This window comes from Columba livia, chromosome 1 (assembly GCF_036013475.1).
Source record: "Columba livia isolate bColLiv1 breed racing homer chromosome 1, bColLiv1.pat.W.v2, whole genome shotgun sequence".
NCBI classification, from domain to species: domain Eukaryota; kingdom Metazoa; phylum Chordata; class Aves; order Columbiformes; family Columbidae; genus Columba; species Columba livia.
In genome coordinates this window covers 122,520,951-122,539,656 of record NC_088602.1, presented here as the reverse complement: position 1 = coordinate 122,539,656, position 18,706 = coordinate 122,520,951, and the positions used below count along the sequence as shown (strand labels likewise).

The window sequence follows — 18,706 nt, the reverse complement described above, 5'->3', positions numbered from 1 at the left end:
CATCTTTTAAGAAAAAAAATGCAAGTTGATGCCATGACAAGGGAAAGTTATTGTGGTTTCACAATTCAACTCAAAAGGTCATGTGTTTTAAAGAATACGGCAGGTCGTGACTGCCTTTCCCAAAGGAATTATTCATGCACTTAGAGCTCATGCGTGATGCTTCTCTCATTGACTTAAAAAATGTTCCAAGCAGTGTGCTACAAATGAAAGGAATCATGTGACCTTATGCTCAAAGTTGCTTTATTTGGCTTCTTTTTGGCAAAGGCAAATACAGAAAACAGGACAGTCAATATTTCTGTAGAGCATGTAACTTCAGATAAAGAATAATTAAGCAATGAACATGACACACACACAATAACTCTAAAAATATAAAATACATTTTTTTTAATTGACTGAAGTTATTTTGAAATCTGAAGTAAACCACAGCTGCTCTGGTCAAAAGTACTTCTGTAAATTTATCTCAAAAGTTGTTTTGCTCAAATTAAAAAGAAAAACAAAACCAACCAAATCAAATCAATCCAAAAAACACCTTAAAAACCCCCTGAAGTCCAAATTTCTGTGCAGAAAGGAAGCAAAGTGTAAATCAAACCCACAAAAAAAACCCCAACCTCCAATGAAGCATTTCTGGTATCTCAAACAAGCACCAAAAAGAAGAAAAAACAAACCAAAACAGCCAGTTGTTTTGGCTGGATCAGACTTTTTTTTTAATTTAGAAAAAGTGAAATATAAAAATAAATAATTCCCATTGCACCTACAATACTAACAGCAAACATCACCCCTCACATCCTCAGTAACACACAGAGACATGTAAGCACACACACAACTTTTTGCCAGACTCTAGAGAGGTCATCACTCTGGAATCAACAAAATACTGGTTCTGAACACTTAATCCGTAAGTCTTGCATCTGCTAAATCTTCTCTGTTGATTTTTTTAGTTTGACATTTAGTACTCCTGGTAAACATATGACACAAAGAGCAGAATCCAAAACGCTACGTACTTGGTAAGATGGAATATTTCAGATGCACAAAAAATGCTAATCAAATGCAAAATACAAGAGGATACTGGCAGTGATCTCAATACGGTGACAAATATTCAGGCAGAAGGAAGACTGAGAGACACCTTAAACATTAGCACTCATCAGCAGAACAAAAATCACTGGAGGACTCCTTGCAGTGCTCCTGTCTTTCTATTCTGTCAATAAAACGGGCCACAAAGGCGGTATGCCCAGAGGTAGGCTTGTTTTTAGCAGCCCTCACCCTGTGAAGCAGGCGAGGAGCCCTGGTGAGATTCTGGGAGGCTCTGACCCCTGAGAAATAAGAAAAGCTTCAAGGCAATGCCCGGGAGCACTCTGCTCCTACAAGCAGCCTCCTGCTGCTGCACAGCAAGCAGGGGCAAAGGCAACTGGAGCATTAATCCTGGAAGTGGCCAGATTAGCAGGCTCCCACGGGCAATGAGCACCCGGGGTGGAAGAGAGGGAGAGGGACTCAGATCCTACCTGGAGTAGGAAGCAGAGGTAGGCCCCAGCTCGTAAGAGTCGTGTAGTGTCTTTCCCTGCTACCAAAAACATGACAAAATTCTGTCTCTGTAAAATTCCCCACTGACACCATTACATCCACAGCAGTGACATATGATAGTTAGCTCAGGGTGTAACATCCCACACAATGAGGCCCAAGTATGGAACAATAGCTTTTGGCCAGCAGAGCAATTTGTGTTTAAAAAGAGACGACAACAAAAAAAAATAAGGATGAAGAGAGAGGGGACTGTTCCAAACAGTGCAAAAGATGACCATGAGAACTATTGACAATCTTAGTCTGCACATTTTGACAGCTAAGAAAGGATTAGGCTGGGGTAGTAATAGAGCTATTTCAGAAAACAAAACAAAACCCACAAAACCCACAAACAAAAAACTCAAGAAAAAAAAAAGAGCATGACAGCAAAACAGAAAGGAAAAGTGGGGGTGCCAACACTTCCACTACTGGACTTTATTTCTGTCTCTTCCTTGCTTATATACTACCAAAAAAAAAACAAACAATATCCACCCCAGGGTTAGAAAGAAAAGCCAAATAAAATAAATTACTTATAACTTGTCTTTCCCAACTATGGCTGCTACTGTATCTAATCTGTCACCTGCTTGGAGCCCTATTGCTCTTCCTCAATCATTTTGGCAGATTTGGTGTCAATTCAGTCCTGTGGTTTTGAGTCCAGCAGGTCTGTCCTGAGAGAGTTAAGCAATACAGTCATTGGTACATTCATCGAGGAAAAGGAGTCGGATCAGCTGGAAAAGAGAATCATTGCCCTCTTCCTGGTGTCTGAATGGAGAGTTGCTGCAAGCGAAATTGCAGAAGGATGTTGGTAAAAATTAAATCCCTCTTTACTGCAAGAACAATTAGGCACTGGAAGAGTATCCCTGGTGAGCCTGCAGAGCCTCCATCCATGGACATTTTCAAAACTCAACTGGAAGAATGCAGATGTACTTTGCACACCAGCAGCACCAAGGGTAGCACGAGCAAAGTAGATTTGCCTGGCAGCAAAGGAGTGGACTAAGTGGTCCCTCTGGTCCTACTTTTTATGATTAAGCATCTAGACCAGATAACAAACATCTTGCTAGTCTTTTCAGTGATCAACTCATCATCTAGAGAAGGTAGTGTATGTGACATATTTCCCTTTTATTGCTGTTTCTTTACAGAGAGTCAAGTCACTGCTGGTAGTGTTGACTTCAGGCTGCTGGGCTGTAGTGATCTTGTAGGTGAATGGAAATCCTCTAGGATCCTAGAAAACAAAGCAAAAACAGGAAAAAGGATGAACTGTGGCCATTGTGTTGCTGCCTCAGGTCTCGCTGAGCACCATGGTTGCCATTGGGGTAGGGGGGGAAAATATACTGTGGGAAAAGTGGGAAGGAACAGTCACAAAACTGCTCCTTGCTGAACAACCATAGGACTTCCCCTGAAGTATAACGAGTCACACATCTTCCTACAATACAGGGGAACAGACTTCAGCCTGCGCTCCCCCTTGCTTCCTTCATTCACTACACATGATACCTTAACTTAAATTTGAGAAGCTACCTTATCCTTAACAGCACAGATGCACTCCGGCCACACAAAGTGTGCTTATGTAGAAGGATCTGTGTCTAAATCCAGAATACCTGAGTGCAGTAACACTTGGCCTGAGCACTGCAGGAGATGCCGGCCGAGCTGCAGGGGCCAGTGGCCAGCGCTTGCTCCATCCAGCTTGCCCCACACTGGCAACATCCCCTTGAGACTTCTCAAAAGGGATATTCCAAAGGATGTTCAGCGCCTTCATTACGTTGTTATGCTCCAAGGGGGAACAGTCTTAAAACTGATGGGAAAAAAATAATTTTTCCTCCCCTTAAGCAACAGAAATTCCTCTGGGAGCATATTTATGAGAAAGCCTGAAAACAACAGTTATGAAAATGACATGCTATGCACTGTGCAACAGTATTTTCTCCTTGGGTGAGAATAAACTCTGCAGCTTGACAACACCCTATTCAAAGCCATTTACTACCAGCAGAAGCCCAGATGCTGCCTCACAGATGGTTTCACCTTCCAAGTGGCCCTGCTCAGCGAGAGCTGCTAAAAAACATTACCAGTGTAGAGGGAAGTACACTATTGAAGAAGATGTTTTAAATTCCAGATATCTTATGCAATATAAACTACCAATCTACATGTGAATTTCAATTTATGACGGCTGAAGGAAAACCTGCAGTTATTACAGTATGATGGCAACAACAAACATTTATTTTTAAGTAAACAATGAAAACGGAGAAGGAGAAAACTGAATTTCATTGGAAGCTTTAAATCAAAGCTTCTTGCTTGGTGATTTCAATGACTGCAGCCATTGGAACCACTGCTGCCTCCCCCCATAACCTCGCCGTCTTACTTCAACCTAAGCATGGCTCAGAGATTCACTTGCATCTCCTGAAAATTTGATAAAGTGCCTTGAAAGTAACTGGACAATTGTAACGTTCCTTTTTGAATGCAGAAATTGGCAGTGGAGTGCAAAGCCTTGCTTGCGTATTTAAGCAGTAGAAAAAAATAAGGAAGTATTTCCAAACAAGAGACAGGGAATATGGCATGACAAATTTTCAGAAGCAATATCAATCCATTTGCATATAATAAGAATGTTTTATTTAAAAAAGGCAAAAAATAAAAAAGGCATTCTTCATTTCCTATTAACACAATACCAAATGAATCAGAAAAGTTATTGCACTGTTCTTTGTTTTCATTAAACTAAGACCATCAACACCTTTTCAAACAATATTTTAGATTTAAACCAGAATTGATCTGAAGATTATGTGATTTTTATAACCTAACTATATGTACCTACTACTAAAACAAACTTTTTTTAAAACTCTGGAAACCACACACACTGCAGAATTCAGAATATTACAGGGAGATAAGGGATATGCAAAACCTTATAAACTGAAAAGCAAGCCAACTTTTCTGGTTGCTAATGCACAAATAAGGTTATTTATTGAATATATAAATAGTCTGATATTTCAGAATGTCATTCTGGTGTTTAAGACCTAATTTATGACACTACCTTCATGTGTATTTGAAAAAATAAAAATGGTATCCTTACTTTTTTTGTAATAGAGTAAGAAAAATGTTTTAATCTCGTTATCTAATAACCCTACATAGGGCCAAAGTATTTTGCAAAGGCAAAACACTTCTGAATTGAGCACATAAATTATTCTTACCAAGGAAGTAAACAAGAAATTGAAACACTGAGGCAACTATTCATATATCACGAGTGCTATTTCTTTTCCCTTTCAGCTACCAGTCATTTTATTTTCTGGTTGTATACAAAGTCCTGTTGTCAGAATGTAAAAGAGCATAAAGGACTGCAAAATTACTTCATAACAAACTATGAGCACAGGTATGATGCAAAGGGTAGAAGTTGTGTTAACCACACAAAATAAAGGCCTCCCTGTTTGCCAAGAAAGGTCTTCATTTTTAGTAGCCTACACTTTGACGCCTCTCCTTTAGATGGGCAGGACAAGGTCCAATGTGTTTCCTACACCATTACCTTCACCCTGTCAGGAGCAAACAGGATTAATTCCATCCTTCCAGACAAAAACCGCAGCCATACCCCAGGAGACCTGAATTCATCCACATGCCTTTCCCTCCTTCCCCCTCTGCCACTCCTCCTCCCAGCTCTTCTCCGAAATGGAAAGCAGGACAAGGAGCATCCCTACCCCAGCAAAACATGCTGGGGAAAACACACAAAACACCAGCCATTCCCGTCCTTCCCAATGAAAACAGGCAGCGCTAAATTGTGGAAAGCTTGGAAAGGGCACCCATGCTTGCTCTCTAAATGATGCAGAGTGGAGGGTACTGCCAGGCACATCTCTGTGAACAGGAAAATAAGTGACTTACTAGGGAACAGGAGTTGTCTGGAAGCAGTGTGTAATTAAACCCAGAAAACATCCACTTGAGTTGCAAAACATTTATATCTGTGGAAAAGCTGATGAGCAGCCAGACAGCAGAACTACCCCTCCGCTGACATTTTTTATATGTTTAGGTCTCTTCAGCTGCAATGTTTTTGTGCTGTGGTGTTGAGTGGGTTTTTTGTCTGTTTTGGTTTTTGGTGTAGTGTTAAGAAGGGTAAAGGAATGAGTCTGTTGCAAGCAAAACAACTTTCACCTACACCACTACATATTTTTGGGAATTCAAAATAGGACAAATATAATCTCCTACTCATGATAAAGCCACACTTGAGAGGAAACCAAGGCAATTCTAAAATGAGCCTACCCAGCTGGGATGTGACAGCCCAAGACACGTCCTCTGTGAGTAGGGTGCGTTATGTCCATCTGGCTCATGAAAGAGGGAGTTATGTACCAAGTTTATAATCAGAAAGGCTGCAATTTAGCTGTCAATTCAGGAAAAACTACTTTGAAAAGTCTCCTAAAACTGAATATCTACAATGTTGTTCTCGACTATTAGTCTCTCACTATTAAAAGCAAATCCATTGAAGAAATAAGTGAAGTCACACAGATAAAAATAAGAACTGCTATAATTTTTAAGCCAAAGCTTAGAAACACAGCCTCCCCTGAACTGAATAAACACTAGAGGATACTGCTGTAATGACTCTTCCAGAAATAATTCCCGTCTTTACTATAAACAAAGCAATGGAAAGTGCGTGCAAGTGCTCGTTCTTGTAATGTTTCCCAAATAACTGGAATCTTGTGCACAAGACTTCAGTATTTCCAAACCTTTCAGGACATCTTTGGCCACCAAAATTTAGGTTTCTGATACCTACATATTATAGCTGATCAGCCAAGTGGGTATTTGCAGCTTAACAAACTTAAATCTTTATTATTTGTAGGAACTTCCACACTTCAAAAAATAATAATGGTATTTTAAATTGCTATTCAGGGTATTAACTTATCTCTAGCTGGTAATGACAAGGTATTTTCAATCTGTTTTACAGCACTTGTGTAACATTCGAGGTACACTGAGGTTCAGCGCCTCTTTGAAAGCCAGTTAGTTGGCTGTATTCAGATGCAAACATCTTGAAACATAATTTTAATGCTGCTTAACTGAAGTTCCATAAATTTTCCACTTGAATGAAAACCTAAATGTTTCAGTTTCTAAACAGGAAAAACTTGCTGCTATGTTGGCGCTTTCTGCGGAACAGATATTTTAATCTGACAGAGTGTCTTCTGTAACTCTCCAAGCTTTCTTCTAGGTTCACCTAATCTGCTCAGCTTTCCTAGGTCACATCATATCTATTCAATAACAAGGTCCAAGAATTTTTTGTTCTGCTGTTATAGCTCTTTTAAACACAAATACACTGTTTCAGCATTTCTAAAGCTTTCCACATGGCAAAACATGCATAAGCTACCCAAGAGATCTCAGTGATTAAAAAGAAAAGTCATGCTGGCCTTTGTATCTGTTTGTGAAATAACCCCTCCTCACAGACCACCACAAGTCTCCAGAAAACTGTTTGCATGGAATTTTATTCCCCTACGAACTGGTAGGTTCTGAGAACTGAATATAAAGTGTTTTAATTGGCCAGGCTGAAAATATGAGCATCGTGCAAGCCTTGAAATAAACAACTGATGCTGCTGAAAGCATTCAGGTTGAGACATGTATGCGATAGTAAGTTCCCCACAGGAACTTACTCAGACTAATAGCCTTTATTTTGCTTCAATCCAGACACTTGACTAGTTATAATAACTGTGCTGCTTTATGTTGGTGTGGTCTACAGTTAAGCTCTAGTAGTTGAGCCAGGTTGGAAATGGCGTAACTTTTCACCAGAAGCGCAGCACTGAGAAACCTCCAGCATGGGTGAAGTTATATCTGGTGATTCACTGCAACCCACTGATTGCACTTGAATCTCCTGATAGGCATAGTTAGGTTTGCCTCTGTGCTTGGCAGAGGAAGAAGATGTGAGTTCTCCAAAGCTTTTCCATCATCTCTCGTCACAAAGGCTACTCAGTCTGTTTCCTAACAAGTGACTTTTTGTCAAATGTTGTGAAGAGGCTTCACTTGGGGTGTTTTCAGGGGGAATCAAATCATATGTATGTGCTGTAACTGGTAGACAAGGCAAACGCCTGAGGGATGGGACATCAACTTTGAGCCCCAGCTCTTCACCTGATTCCCAAGTGTTTACCATGGAGAGGAGGGAAACAACAAAAATAAAAGCAAAGCAAAAGCCAGCTATTAACTCAACTGCAGAAGCAGAAGAAACTTTGATGAAGAAGGGTCCTCAGCCACCCAGATAAAAAGCTGTCATTTTACTCTGAAAACCGGGCATCTTGACAAGACTGGAAAAGCTTTGCTTGTTATCTAGTGCAGAACAAAAAGAAGCATTGAAGCCCCAGATAACAGCCTCAGACAGACACTGGCCAGCGCTATTAGCTCTCTATTGTGCTGTTACAAAAAGCGCTCCAGAAATATGTACGTAGGTGTTGCTCCTCGTTCCAGCAATCTGAGAATAATAGAGGATAAAACCAGAAATGGGCTTTCTGCAAGATGTTATTCTCTTTTTGGGGAATCAACTGCAACCAAACTTTAAGCAGAATAAACAGATTTTGCAGATGATTGGGGAAAATACAAGCCACAGATAAGGATCCACAATGTACTTCTCAAATAGGAACTAAGGAGGTGTAGGGGATCTCCTTATTACAATGTGGTATTTGTGGAGTGGTTATGCACTCTAAACATAACATTAAAAATTACTGGAGCTCCACAGGTATTCTTGGAATTCTAAGGATTGGGCCAGGAAAGTGAGAGTGGAATAATATACAAGATAAATTCTAAGTAACTTTTAGCAACAGGCAGAGAAGTGCATCTAGAAAAAAAGAAATTAAAACAATCAGATGGTGACAGAGTGATCAAACTGTACCAGTACTGGAGTTTTACAAACTAATTAATGAGGCCCTCAGGGAAACAGATGTACATTAGGAAGATGGACTACACTCTTCCCTAAGCTGGTGACTGTATGAAGGAAAAGGAACAATGGGTCAAAATTACTTTGGATAAAGTAATGTTGCCTTTATGCAAAAAGGATCCAGGTCAGCACATCACATTTTCAAAACTCAAGACCAAAAAGCAACTAAAAAGATACAGAGTAAGACTGAAAAACACTAGACTACTTTAAAAGAACAGAAATCGAACTACTTACTAGCCCACTGCGGAAGTCACATCCTGGCATCACAGTTAATCAAAACACATGATAAATTGGAAGGAACACAAACAACTGAAGTTCCTCAAATCCTGCTTTTGTTGATAAACTCTAGCACGACAAACTTACACCCACTACTAGACACTGCTCGCCTAATTTACCCCCTCTGCCCTAGTGAACAGGTATTTACATGAAGTCTCGACCCTGTGACATGCTGGCACACACACGGGGCCAGGAATACAGCTCATCTCCCAGGCAGAGGGACAGGAGACACCATTCCTCTCGCCGACACAGAGGGGCTTCAAGCTCTGAACCATCAGCTGAAGAAGGGGCACAATTTAAACCTATTATGCTTTTCTGTGTCTTACGCTTTCATTACAAGGCAGGGGAAGGGGGGGTCTGTTCAAAGTTTCCAAAATGTGCGGGCTTACATTATGCATCACAGCGGTGTCTCTATAGCAATAAATGGTGTCTTGCATGACCCCAACATGGCACAGAATGTGTGAAATGGTTTTAGGGTTCCAAGTCTGATACCTCGCAGGCGGCATAGGGCACAGGAAACCTGCTGTGAAGCTAACCATACTGCTTCTTGGGGATGCTCTTGTTACAAGTTATTGCTGGAACCATATGTGGGCATTGCCTTGAGGAATCACTAATATCTAAGGGCCAAAATCACTACAGGAGTTATGTTAACATCCTCAGCCTAGTCTAAACATGAACAACCTAGTCTTGTCAAGTTACATTTCACTGACTGACATTGCTCCTGCTTCAGGCACCAGTGCAGTCACAGCATCCCAGTGTGGTTCTCCTCATCCAGCATGCAACGAAAGGGCTTCAAAACTCTGCAAGGCAGCAGCTGCAGTTTTTAGTGCTCTCCTTTCCTGGTCCACTCTGATCCATTCTAGCAGGTGATCCCAGACCTCTGCCAGGTCACTTCTGCCTCAAGGTATCTCCTTCAAGGTCTGCTTAGTACAAGCTCATTTGTGTTTGGAATGATTGTTCCAGAAAAAAGATATATCTTTCTTTTGAGCATTTCATCTTTTTCTTCTGACCTTTTAAAAAAAATCACTAAGAAACAACTCCTTGCCCTTGAACTTCCAGGTTGGTTTGAAATTTCAACAGAAATTGGATCAATGGAAAGCTCACATATGTTTTACAATTAAGAAGTTACGTTTGGGGTGTAAGAAGTGCTCATTTCTCTTTCTTTTCGTGAAGTCTTTTGCGTCTCTGGCAGTAGCAGATTTGCTAGATCGACCCTTCTTCACAGTAGATGCTGTACGTCTAATTTCACAATAGACAGGTCTGATATTCCTGGAAACATTTTTTTACCTTATATCACATTATCATCATGAAACAGGTATCTAAATATTCAGAAACTGAGTTAATGTGTGCTGGCATTTCTAAGCATATTAGTAAAATTTAAAGCCAGACACAGCACACAGTTAAGCCAGAGTTAAACCAACAACGGTGCTAAAATTTCTGTGATTTCTGAAGCCCGAGGCCTCCCCCCTCCTCTATTTTTTTCCTTTCACTCTGTTATTAGTAGTTAAGACTAAAAAGTTGAGTTGATCCATGATCAGGTCATCACACATTCAAGGACATTACACTGATTGCAATTTCTCCTTACTTCATCATCAGGAAGTAGACTCACATGCCAAGTTTGAGTGCACTTCTCTACCATATTACACTGTTTGTCTTAAAAATACAAAGGGGCAACTGTGACCGGAAGAAAGGCCTTCCCTTGAGGACAGGTCACTATGCATGAGCAGAATTGTCTCCAACATACGTCTTCTGCTGAAAATTGCCTGAGCACACTTATACTCAACACTTTTGTGGCCCTCCATGAAAATGACACTTCTGCCTGAAAGCAAACCACAAGCAGCATATCCTGCTCTGCTTGGACTCTCTCCCCACAATTTCTACTCTTGTATTGTCCCTAGGCAGTAGCAGTGAGAAAACAGCTCTTAAAATAACATGCAACTGAGGCAACTTGTAATACACATTTTTATAAGGTTTACTTGTCTGATATGACAGTCTCATACCCCTAATGGTATGTCAGCAAAGTATTATTCTTTTCTGCAGATGACTACACCTTATTATAGGCTCTGCAGAAACCACTGGTTTCCATGCATCAGGCACTCACCATTCCAGCCCCTCCTGGACATCCTCTTCCTCCAGCACAGAATGATCGGAGTCAGAACTACGAGGACAATAAAAATCCCCACAATAATGGCCAGCCAAAGCAATGAGGATCCCTCTTCTGTGAAAACAACAGAACAAAAAAAATACACCAAACTAAGACAGTTCATATAGGAAAATGAGCAAAAATAGGAGCATAAATGTCCCTCCTTGGTTAGATATTAGCCACTTCACTTGACTACCATTAATCAATTAGATAAAGGCAGATTTCACTGCTGACTGATGTTAGCTGGAAAACTTTTTGAGCTAAAATTTCTTTCAATCAAGTGAAAACTACCATTTCTTTTAACAAAACTGGGTTTAACTATTAATTTTAATTTCTCTTTTGCTAGAGTAGAAGATTGTTAAAACAACAAGACATTAGTTGATATTTCATTCTCCTAGCAAAGAATAAGAAGAGTCTTAGATTCCTGCTTTCTGATATATACATTTCCTTTGTAAAAGGCCAAAACAAAAGAATATTGCATCCGAGACAGAACAAAAAGATTTATTATGCTTTTTCAATTAGCGTTACTCAGAATTAAGAACTAATTTGCTTTTGAACTTTTAGAGAGAACATTTTAAATTCAGACCTTACTCTTTAATACTACTCCTATAACAATCACTTCTGGTGGTTTTCCTTGTGAGGTTCTGGACCTAAGTCAATGTTCCTCTGTGAACTGAGAACAGTACTTCAGTTTTTAATGTTTTTATTTCTCATCCATAGAACTGGGATGAAAGTCTTTCAAGCAGAACAGAACTTTGCAAAAAGAAATAAATTAGCACTACAAGGTATTCAGATGTTAAATCGATGTTTTTAACATTTCCCCATAGAACCAAGGTAAATATCTTCCTGTCTGCCTGAAAATACTATTCCTCCCCAGCCACTACCACTACTGCAATGTATGTGTGTCTTAGCAAAAATTTCAGAGAAACTAAAACATAATACACAGGTTGACTGTACCAGAAGATGTAGTAACTTTGACTGAAATGTTTGGTTAATTGCTGGTCAGAGACAGGTATTAATTTCAAAACTTTCACATCAATGCTCATTCAGTGACTCACAGAGTTTTTACTTCATCTAGATAGATATGAAGGCCTGTGTGAAAACTGAAATTTGACTTGCTGTAAAACATATGGTGCTTTTAAAACCCATAGCTCTTAAGCTGACTAGTCTGGCATTTTTCCACTCTTGGAGGGAACCTTATTGTCTTCATCTCAAATACAGCAATGAACACAAAGTAGGATTTCCTTTCTTCTTACTTGGCACAGACACATTTAACTCCCTCCATTTCCCAGTAGATTCCAATCCAAACATGCTATTGCAAAACACAGAGGCCAAGAAAATGTTAGCCAGTAGCTTGTGTCGTTACCTACCTCCTTCCATTCTCACAGGCAATTCCATTTTTTCATTTGTGTTGCTTATTCTGCAGGTCAAGTCCTGCACACCGACGCTCTGAATGTTGTAGATCTCCAGTTTACTGGTGATGGACACCATCCCATTGGTGTGCCTGACTGTCTCCTGTGTAGGAGTAGAACTGAACAAGTTGTTCCAGGTGATGGTGGGCTCTGGGATGCCAACGGCATTACAGATGGCTATCAAATGACCTTCAGAAATGTTGTAATGGACAGATGCGTTGAGACCTTCCAACACACAAATAATACAATCCATCACCACAATAAGCATAAGCAGTAATAGCAGTTTAACCATTACGAATCAGAGCAAAGCTTAGCAGATTCACACTGAACCCCACGGCACAGGAATGCAAAAAGGGTTCATTGAGTCGGGTTCCCCCCATTACTACATACTTATACTGAAGTTATATACCGCAAAGGTTCCACTCAATCTGAAATCCCAGGCTTTAAAATAATCTGTTAAAGTAAAACCATTTCTTGGTCGGTGCTCTTCTCCTGTCTGCTGATTCCCTGTCAATGGTGGGGTTTGACACAGCAGCTCACAGCACTGGGGTTGTATCTGGATGGGGAAAAATCTAATTAAATACAACAAGGGCAAGTGTAGAGTCTTGCATCTGGGCAGGAACAACCCCAGGTTCCAGCATAAGTTGGGGAATGACCTATTAGAGAGCAGGGTAGGGGAAAGGGACCTGGGGGTCCTGGTGGACACCAGGATGACCATGAGCCAGCACTGTGCCCTTGTGGCCAGGAAGGCCAATGACATCGTGGGGTGTATTAGAAGGGGGGTGGTTAATACGTCGAGAGAGGTTCTCCTGCCCCTCTACTCTGCCCTGGTGAGACCACATCTGGAATATTGTGTCCAGTTCTGGGCCCCTCAGTACAAGAAGGACAGGGAACTGCTGGAGAGAGTCCAGCGCAGGGCAACAAAGATGATTAAGGGAGTGGAGCATCTCCCTTATGAGGAAAGGCTGAGTGAGCTGGGTCTCTTTAGAGAAGAGGAGATTGAGGGGTGACCTTATTACTGTTTATAAATATATGAAGGGTGAGTGTCACGAGGATGGAGCCAGGCTCTTCTCAGCAACAACCAATAGTAAGACAAGGGGTAATGGGTGCAAACTGGAACACAAGAGGTTCCACTTAAATTTGAGAAGAAACTTCTTCTCAGTAAGGGTGACAGAGCACTGGAACAGGCTGCCCAGGGAGGTTGTGGAGTCTCCTACTCTGGAGACATTCAAAACCCGCCTGGACATGTTCCTGTGTAGCCTCATCTGGGTGTTCCTGCTCTGACAGGGGGATTGGACTGGATGATCTTTTGAGGTCCCTTCCAATCCCTGACATTCTGTGATTCTGTGACCAAGTGTAAACCACAACAGGCAATGTTGGTTTGCTCAAGTTCCAGACGGGTCTGCTCAGGGGCTTACAAAGAAAGATCCCACTCCTTGATTTGTAGCTGCTACTCACAGAAAAACAAACAAGGACAGCCCAGAGCCAAAGACACCACAACAGGCCTCATATGGCCTCACAGAGTCTTGCTTATAGAAGTCATGCTCTGTTTCTACACTGTGTTCCACCATGCAATGTTCCTACCACTGCAGTTCCTGAGTCTGCTCAAGGAAATACTGTGGGTGAGAGAACACCTCTTTTTCCATTAGATACATATTCCTGCAGAGAACCTCACCAAGGACACGCAGGCAGGTATGTCCCGAGAAGGCGCCAAAAGGGAAAGTATTGAAGAGGCATGTGTAACACCCTGAATCATCCATTCTAGCATCCCAAAGAGTGATGTTTGTTTCATTGAGTCCCAGACTTGTGAAGTTCATTCGGTCTTGATAGGGCTCGTGAATCTTTAATCCTTTTGTGGTACTGTACGTAGCTATATTATTGTGTGGGTTTTCATTGTCCTTTTGCCATGTCACTTGCAGAACATCTTTGGGTTCTGTCAGGGCACAGCTGAGAGTCACGTTTTCGCCCACCTTCACATTTCTGTGTTCAATCGTTGAAACCACTGCAGCAACATGAAATAGTTAGTGAAATGGGCAGATATCACACATATTCTGCAGCCTAATACTCATTCTAAGTCCCGGATTATCCACAGACACAGCAATTTCATCAATTACATATTGTTTCTATAATTTTCTCCCACCAGAAAGTCTTTCTCCTGCACCCTCCTAGAAATCAATGAAGTTATGTTGATTTACATTGGCTGAGGCTCTGGCTTCTTCTAAACTGTTTGAAAAAAAAAAGATATACCCTATTTCTTTATCTATCCCTGTAGAATTCTCACTTCAGTTTTATTAAATCAGCTCATGGTTTCCCATTCTCAGCAAAGACTAAATTTTTGTCTCCTAAAAGCTAGAGGAAGATTGAATGTATAAAGGAAGTGCACATCAAACTATTCTCAGAGAACTGTGCAGCAAAATGGGCTAAAGAGAATTTCTGGACTGTGTAGCTTCAGAGTTTGCAGTGTATTTGAGAGGGAGGGAAAGAAAAAGAGAGATCTGTTCCCAAGGGGATGATCTGCTGGTGGAAATTGTGAACTTAGGTGAACAACAGGGTCCAGTGCCATTGTAGATAGGGGATGCTGCTAATTCCTCCCATCTCCAAACGTTGCTCCAATAGGTCTTGAGCCACACCTGCCAGCTCCATGCCTATGCCTCAGCTATTTAACGTATGTCAAGTGGCACCAGCAATTAACATTTCACCTACTTTTGCCTCTTGCTCTGACTGTTGAAGCCTCAGAAGCCAGTTTCCCAACCATTCTCAGGCAGATTTCAGGAGATCCAACTTACCATTTGCCTTTCCAAGCCCAGCACAAGCCAGACACAAAACCAGAGTTTGGAAAGTCATTTTGGATGGGAATATCTCTTTCACCTGAAGAAAGATAAGAAGAGATGCATGACTCAATGGCAGATCATCTTCCGGTGATATCATGTCTCCGTCAGCGCAAATATTAATGATAGCTTTGTCATGTCAGAAAAACATAGTTCTGGGGGCAAATGACGAGTTTTGACAGGTATCATTAACAACACAGAGAGTGCTCTGATCAAGGTGGGAAAAAAATTGTATGGTGAAAGTTAGAAAGGCATTAATCCATCAGAAGCATGACGTACATGTTGTCCAGACTAGCTGTAGCTCTGGGAGAGAGGTACTGTTAGCTTGTGAGATCAAGGGATAAATTAAAAGCAAATTCTCTGAGGACTTTAGAACTCACCATTTGTCCAAAATTGCATGCCCCTGCTATTTACAAATATATTTCCAAGGTGGGAAAGGGGCAAAAATAAGGTTGTGTTACTGCTTTCTCTAGTGAACAGCTGTTGACCTGCTTCCTGTTCCCTCACTCAGTTAATACGGCCACAATACAACTAAATTGCAGACCTGCCTAGAAATGAAGCTTTATTTCTCATAAAACAACTCTGTAATGCACATTATCTACACCTCAGGTTTTTTGCGAATGTCTGCAAAAATAGCTGCTGCATCTTGGGACTGTCTTCTGTCAGGAACGTAAGCAAATCCCAACTTTTAAAAGATTTGAACAACATGCAAAAAATAGAAGAGAGAATCAACTTTAAAGCATTTTCTAAGTTATCATACAGGTTAACAAAAGGAGAGCTAGTGAATAAATAAATTAATTAGAGGGAGAAAAAAAATACTTAAGAAACAAATTCCAGCAATCTTGTGCAACACTTACACACAGAGTCAGTTAAATTTTAAACACGCTGTGCTAAAACAACTTCAAGCATGAATACAGACCAAGTTCTTATGTGTAAAATCAGGAAACAATAATCTATCAGCAACAAGTCCGATGAATAATGAATTTGCCAGTGTAGTCAGATATTTGAGTATGCCTCTAAGAAATTCAGACAGAAATTCCTAAAAACATGCAAACATCAATGGCCAGCATAGCAAGAGAAATTTTGAGTTACAGAAGTGTTCATGAACAAGTGAAATATGTGCCACATCTGCAAGAAAGCAGTTTTCAATAACAGCCTCCTGTTTCACGGCTTTATAACCCGTTAAAGTCCTTAACACACCACCGCTGACACCTGGTGTGTAGCTACATGAATTCATACAAAGAGAAACCAAGCTATTGTGTAGTTATACGAATCACAAAAAATCAAACAAAAACAAATAAGAAAAGTCCTCTTTGTTCTCAAGCCCAATTTAGCGTGTCACAGGGGAAGAAAGGAAAAGAAAAGGAGGAGAAAGGAGAAGGAAAAGAAGAAGGAAAAGAAGAAGAAGAAAAAGAAGAAAAAGAAGAAGAAAAAGAAGAAGAAAAAGAAGAAGAAGAAAAAGAAGAAGAAAAAGAAGAAGAAAAAAAAAGAAGAAAAAGAAGAAGAAGAAAAAGAAGAAGAAGAAAAAAAAAAGAAGAAAAAGAAGAAGAAGAAAAAAAAGAAGAAGAGAAAAAAGAAGAAAAAAAAGAAGAAAAAGAAGAAGAAAAAAAAGAAAAAGAAGAAAAAGAAAAAGAAGAAAAAGAAAAAGAAGAAAAAGAAAAAGAAAAAGAAGAAAAAGAAAAAGAAGAAAAAGAAAAAGAAGAAAAAGAAAAGAATAAGAAAAAGAAAAGAAGAAGAAAAAGAAGAAGGAAAAGAAAAGAAGAAGAAAAAGAAGAAAAGAAGAAGAAGAAAGAATTAAAAGAAGATGAAAAAGAGGAAGAAAAGAAAATTAAAAAGAAAAAGAAAAGAGAAAATTAAAAACCACACAAGATTAGGGCAAGTAAAAAGCAAATCCTTCACCGTGCGATACTTCCCACATCACACCTCAGTGATCTCCTGTGTTTCTGTTTCAGAAGGCAACTGTTCCCTGAATCGGGCACCTTGCGGATCCTCCCTAGTTAGAAAAGGCGGGAAAGGCTCGAACCCCCGCTGCGCCCCGGGAAACAGCCTGGAGCTGCTTCTGCCCCTCGATGTGCCTCCGCCGCCTCCAGCCGCTACCCGCTTTCCCGAGCGGCGGCCAGACCTCCCCCGGGAATGAGCCTCCGGGCCCTCTTCGGGCCGTGACTCAGCTTGCTGCCCTCCGGACGGAGTCCTGCTCCCCACGCCGGCTGCCCCACGCACAAGCCGCACGGACACCGCACTGCTTACCTCCCGCCAGAAATCCACCCCAAACTTGTAAACGAGCCCAGGGGGAGCGGAGAAAGCGGCAAGATGGATGGATACTCACGGCCAAGTACCTGGAAGCAAGGATGGAAAGAGCAGACGTGCCCGAACGCTCCGGCAGCCGGCGACACAACCCCCCGGCACTATCGTCGCTGCTGCCGCTGCCGCCACCGCCCCTCCAGGGAGTCCCGTCCCGTCCCGCCCCGGACGTGCCAGGGACGTGTCACTTCTAAAAGTGTTGATTCTGCGCCCAGATTCATAGTCACAAAGCTGTACGCGTTCTGTCTTCTGGGTTCCTTTTCACTGGCAATGAGAAACTGCTTTTGAGATATGTCTTTTATAGCATGAGGAGTGGTCTTTTTTTCTTTCCCTGCTGCCTTTTTGTCAGGCTGAGAGTACAGCACAAGTGAAATGGGGCAACTTTGCTGTCATTTTCCTGTTGCTGGACCACAGGACCTTCCACTAACAAGTTAGTTGTCTCTGTTGTAGTTTTAGCAGGTTTGTCCCAGGCTTGAGAGAGTCATCCAATTTCTCAATTTGGTTATTAAGAAACAGCATCCTTTGCAATCAATACAGGACATTCGGTATCGGCTGTGCTGTTGTTTCATCTGCTTTTGCACTCACACATGCACACATTCATATGTCATCCATACTAATTGTAATATTTCTCTTGCAAGGCCCTGAAAGTTCTACTGCTTTTAAAACATCATTGCTCATGGAAAAAATATCAGACTTGGCACAATTTCAAGCCCCTGCCAAGATTTCTTGGCAAAGATGCCCACATAAGACCAGAAGCCCTTTCTTTAAGACACAGGTGCATAGGAATACTTGAAGCATTGCTCTGAAGCTGTCCTACAAAAGAGAGTGATGTTTGTACCTTTCCTCAGTCATCCCAGGCTCACCTGTGTGTTAATCCTGGCTGTTCCACTGTTCTCAGTACCACAGGGCATAAAGCAGTGCTTTTCATCGTGTGAAAGAAGAAGGCTCCCACCACCCCCACCAGGTCAGATCTAATCTGTTGCTGGAGGCTGGGGTCAGGGCAGTGGCTCTTCCAGACAGATAGAGCTGTCCTGGGAGACATCTCCTTGATCACCATACTAGATTTAGTGGCGGTCTTTCTTTGCCAACTAACAAATCAAAGCCCAAGCTCTGCCGCTACCTCTTTTTCAACAAATTCTTCTGTCTTCTAGGATCAATGAGTAGGTCTCAAGTCACTTAAACTTCCCCTCTGCCTGTCTTCCCCTTTTTGTTTTGAGTAGATAGTAGGTTCCCTCTAAAGCAGGTCAGGTTTCCAACAAATACTCCTTGTTGCTAGAGATTGACATACTCACAACCATCAAACACATTTTTCTTTTTATCAGGAAAATGT

At 41.2% G+C, this 18,706-nt stretch overlaps 1 protein-coding gene across 4 annotated transcripts; it reads right to left on the bottom strand.

The window, feature by feature from the left end:
* Positions 1 to 223: 223 nt before the first annotated feature.
* Positions 224 to 17,729, bottom strand: LOC102086774 (OX-2 membrane glycoprotein). 4 transcript variants are annotated; one of them, XM_005502598.3, is made up of 6 exons: positions 17,412 to 17,729; positions 15,034 to 15,115; positions 13,923 to 14,249; positions 12,206 to 12,472; positions 10,794 to 10,910; positions 224 to 2,770 (listed from the first exon to the last, which is right to left on the bottom strand). In XM_005502598.3, the coding sequence occupies exons 2-6, from the start codon at positions 15,089 to 15,091 to the stop codon at positions 2,763 to 2,765; spliced, it is 777 nt and encodes a 258-aa protein (XP_005502655.2). In that variant the 5' UTR covers positions 15,092 to 15,115; positions 17,412 to 17,729; the 3' UTR covers positions 224 to 2,762. The 4 variants fall into 4 exon arrangements, with proteins under 4 accessions (XP_005502655.2, XP_021143410.2, XP_021143411.2 ...); XM_021287735.2 differs by having other exon boundaries at positions 17,402 to 17,643; XM_021287736.2 differs by having other exon boundaries at positions 17,323 to 17,414.
* Positions 17,730 to 18,706: the final 977 nt, after the last annotated feature.

Coding starts and splice junctions, on each gene's coding strand:
- LOC102086774 (XM_005502598.3), bottom strand. CDS start 15,091: ATGACTTTCCAAACTCTGGTTTTGTGTCTGGCTTGTGCTGGGCTTGGA. Junction 14,250..15,033: donor TGGGCTTGGAAAGGCAAATG/GTAAGTTGGATC, acceptor ATGTTGCTGCAG/TGGTTTCAACGATTGAACAC. Junction 12,473..13,922: donor TACCTGCCTGCGTGTCCTTG/GTGAGGTTCTCT, acceptor GTGTGTTGGAAG/GTCTCAACGCATCTGTCCAT.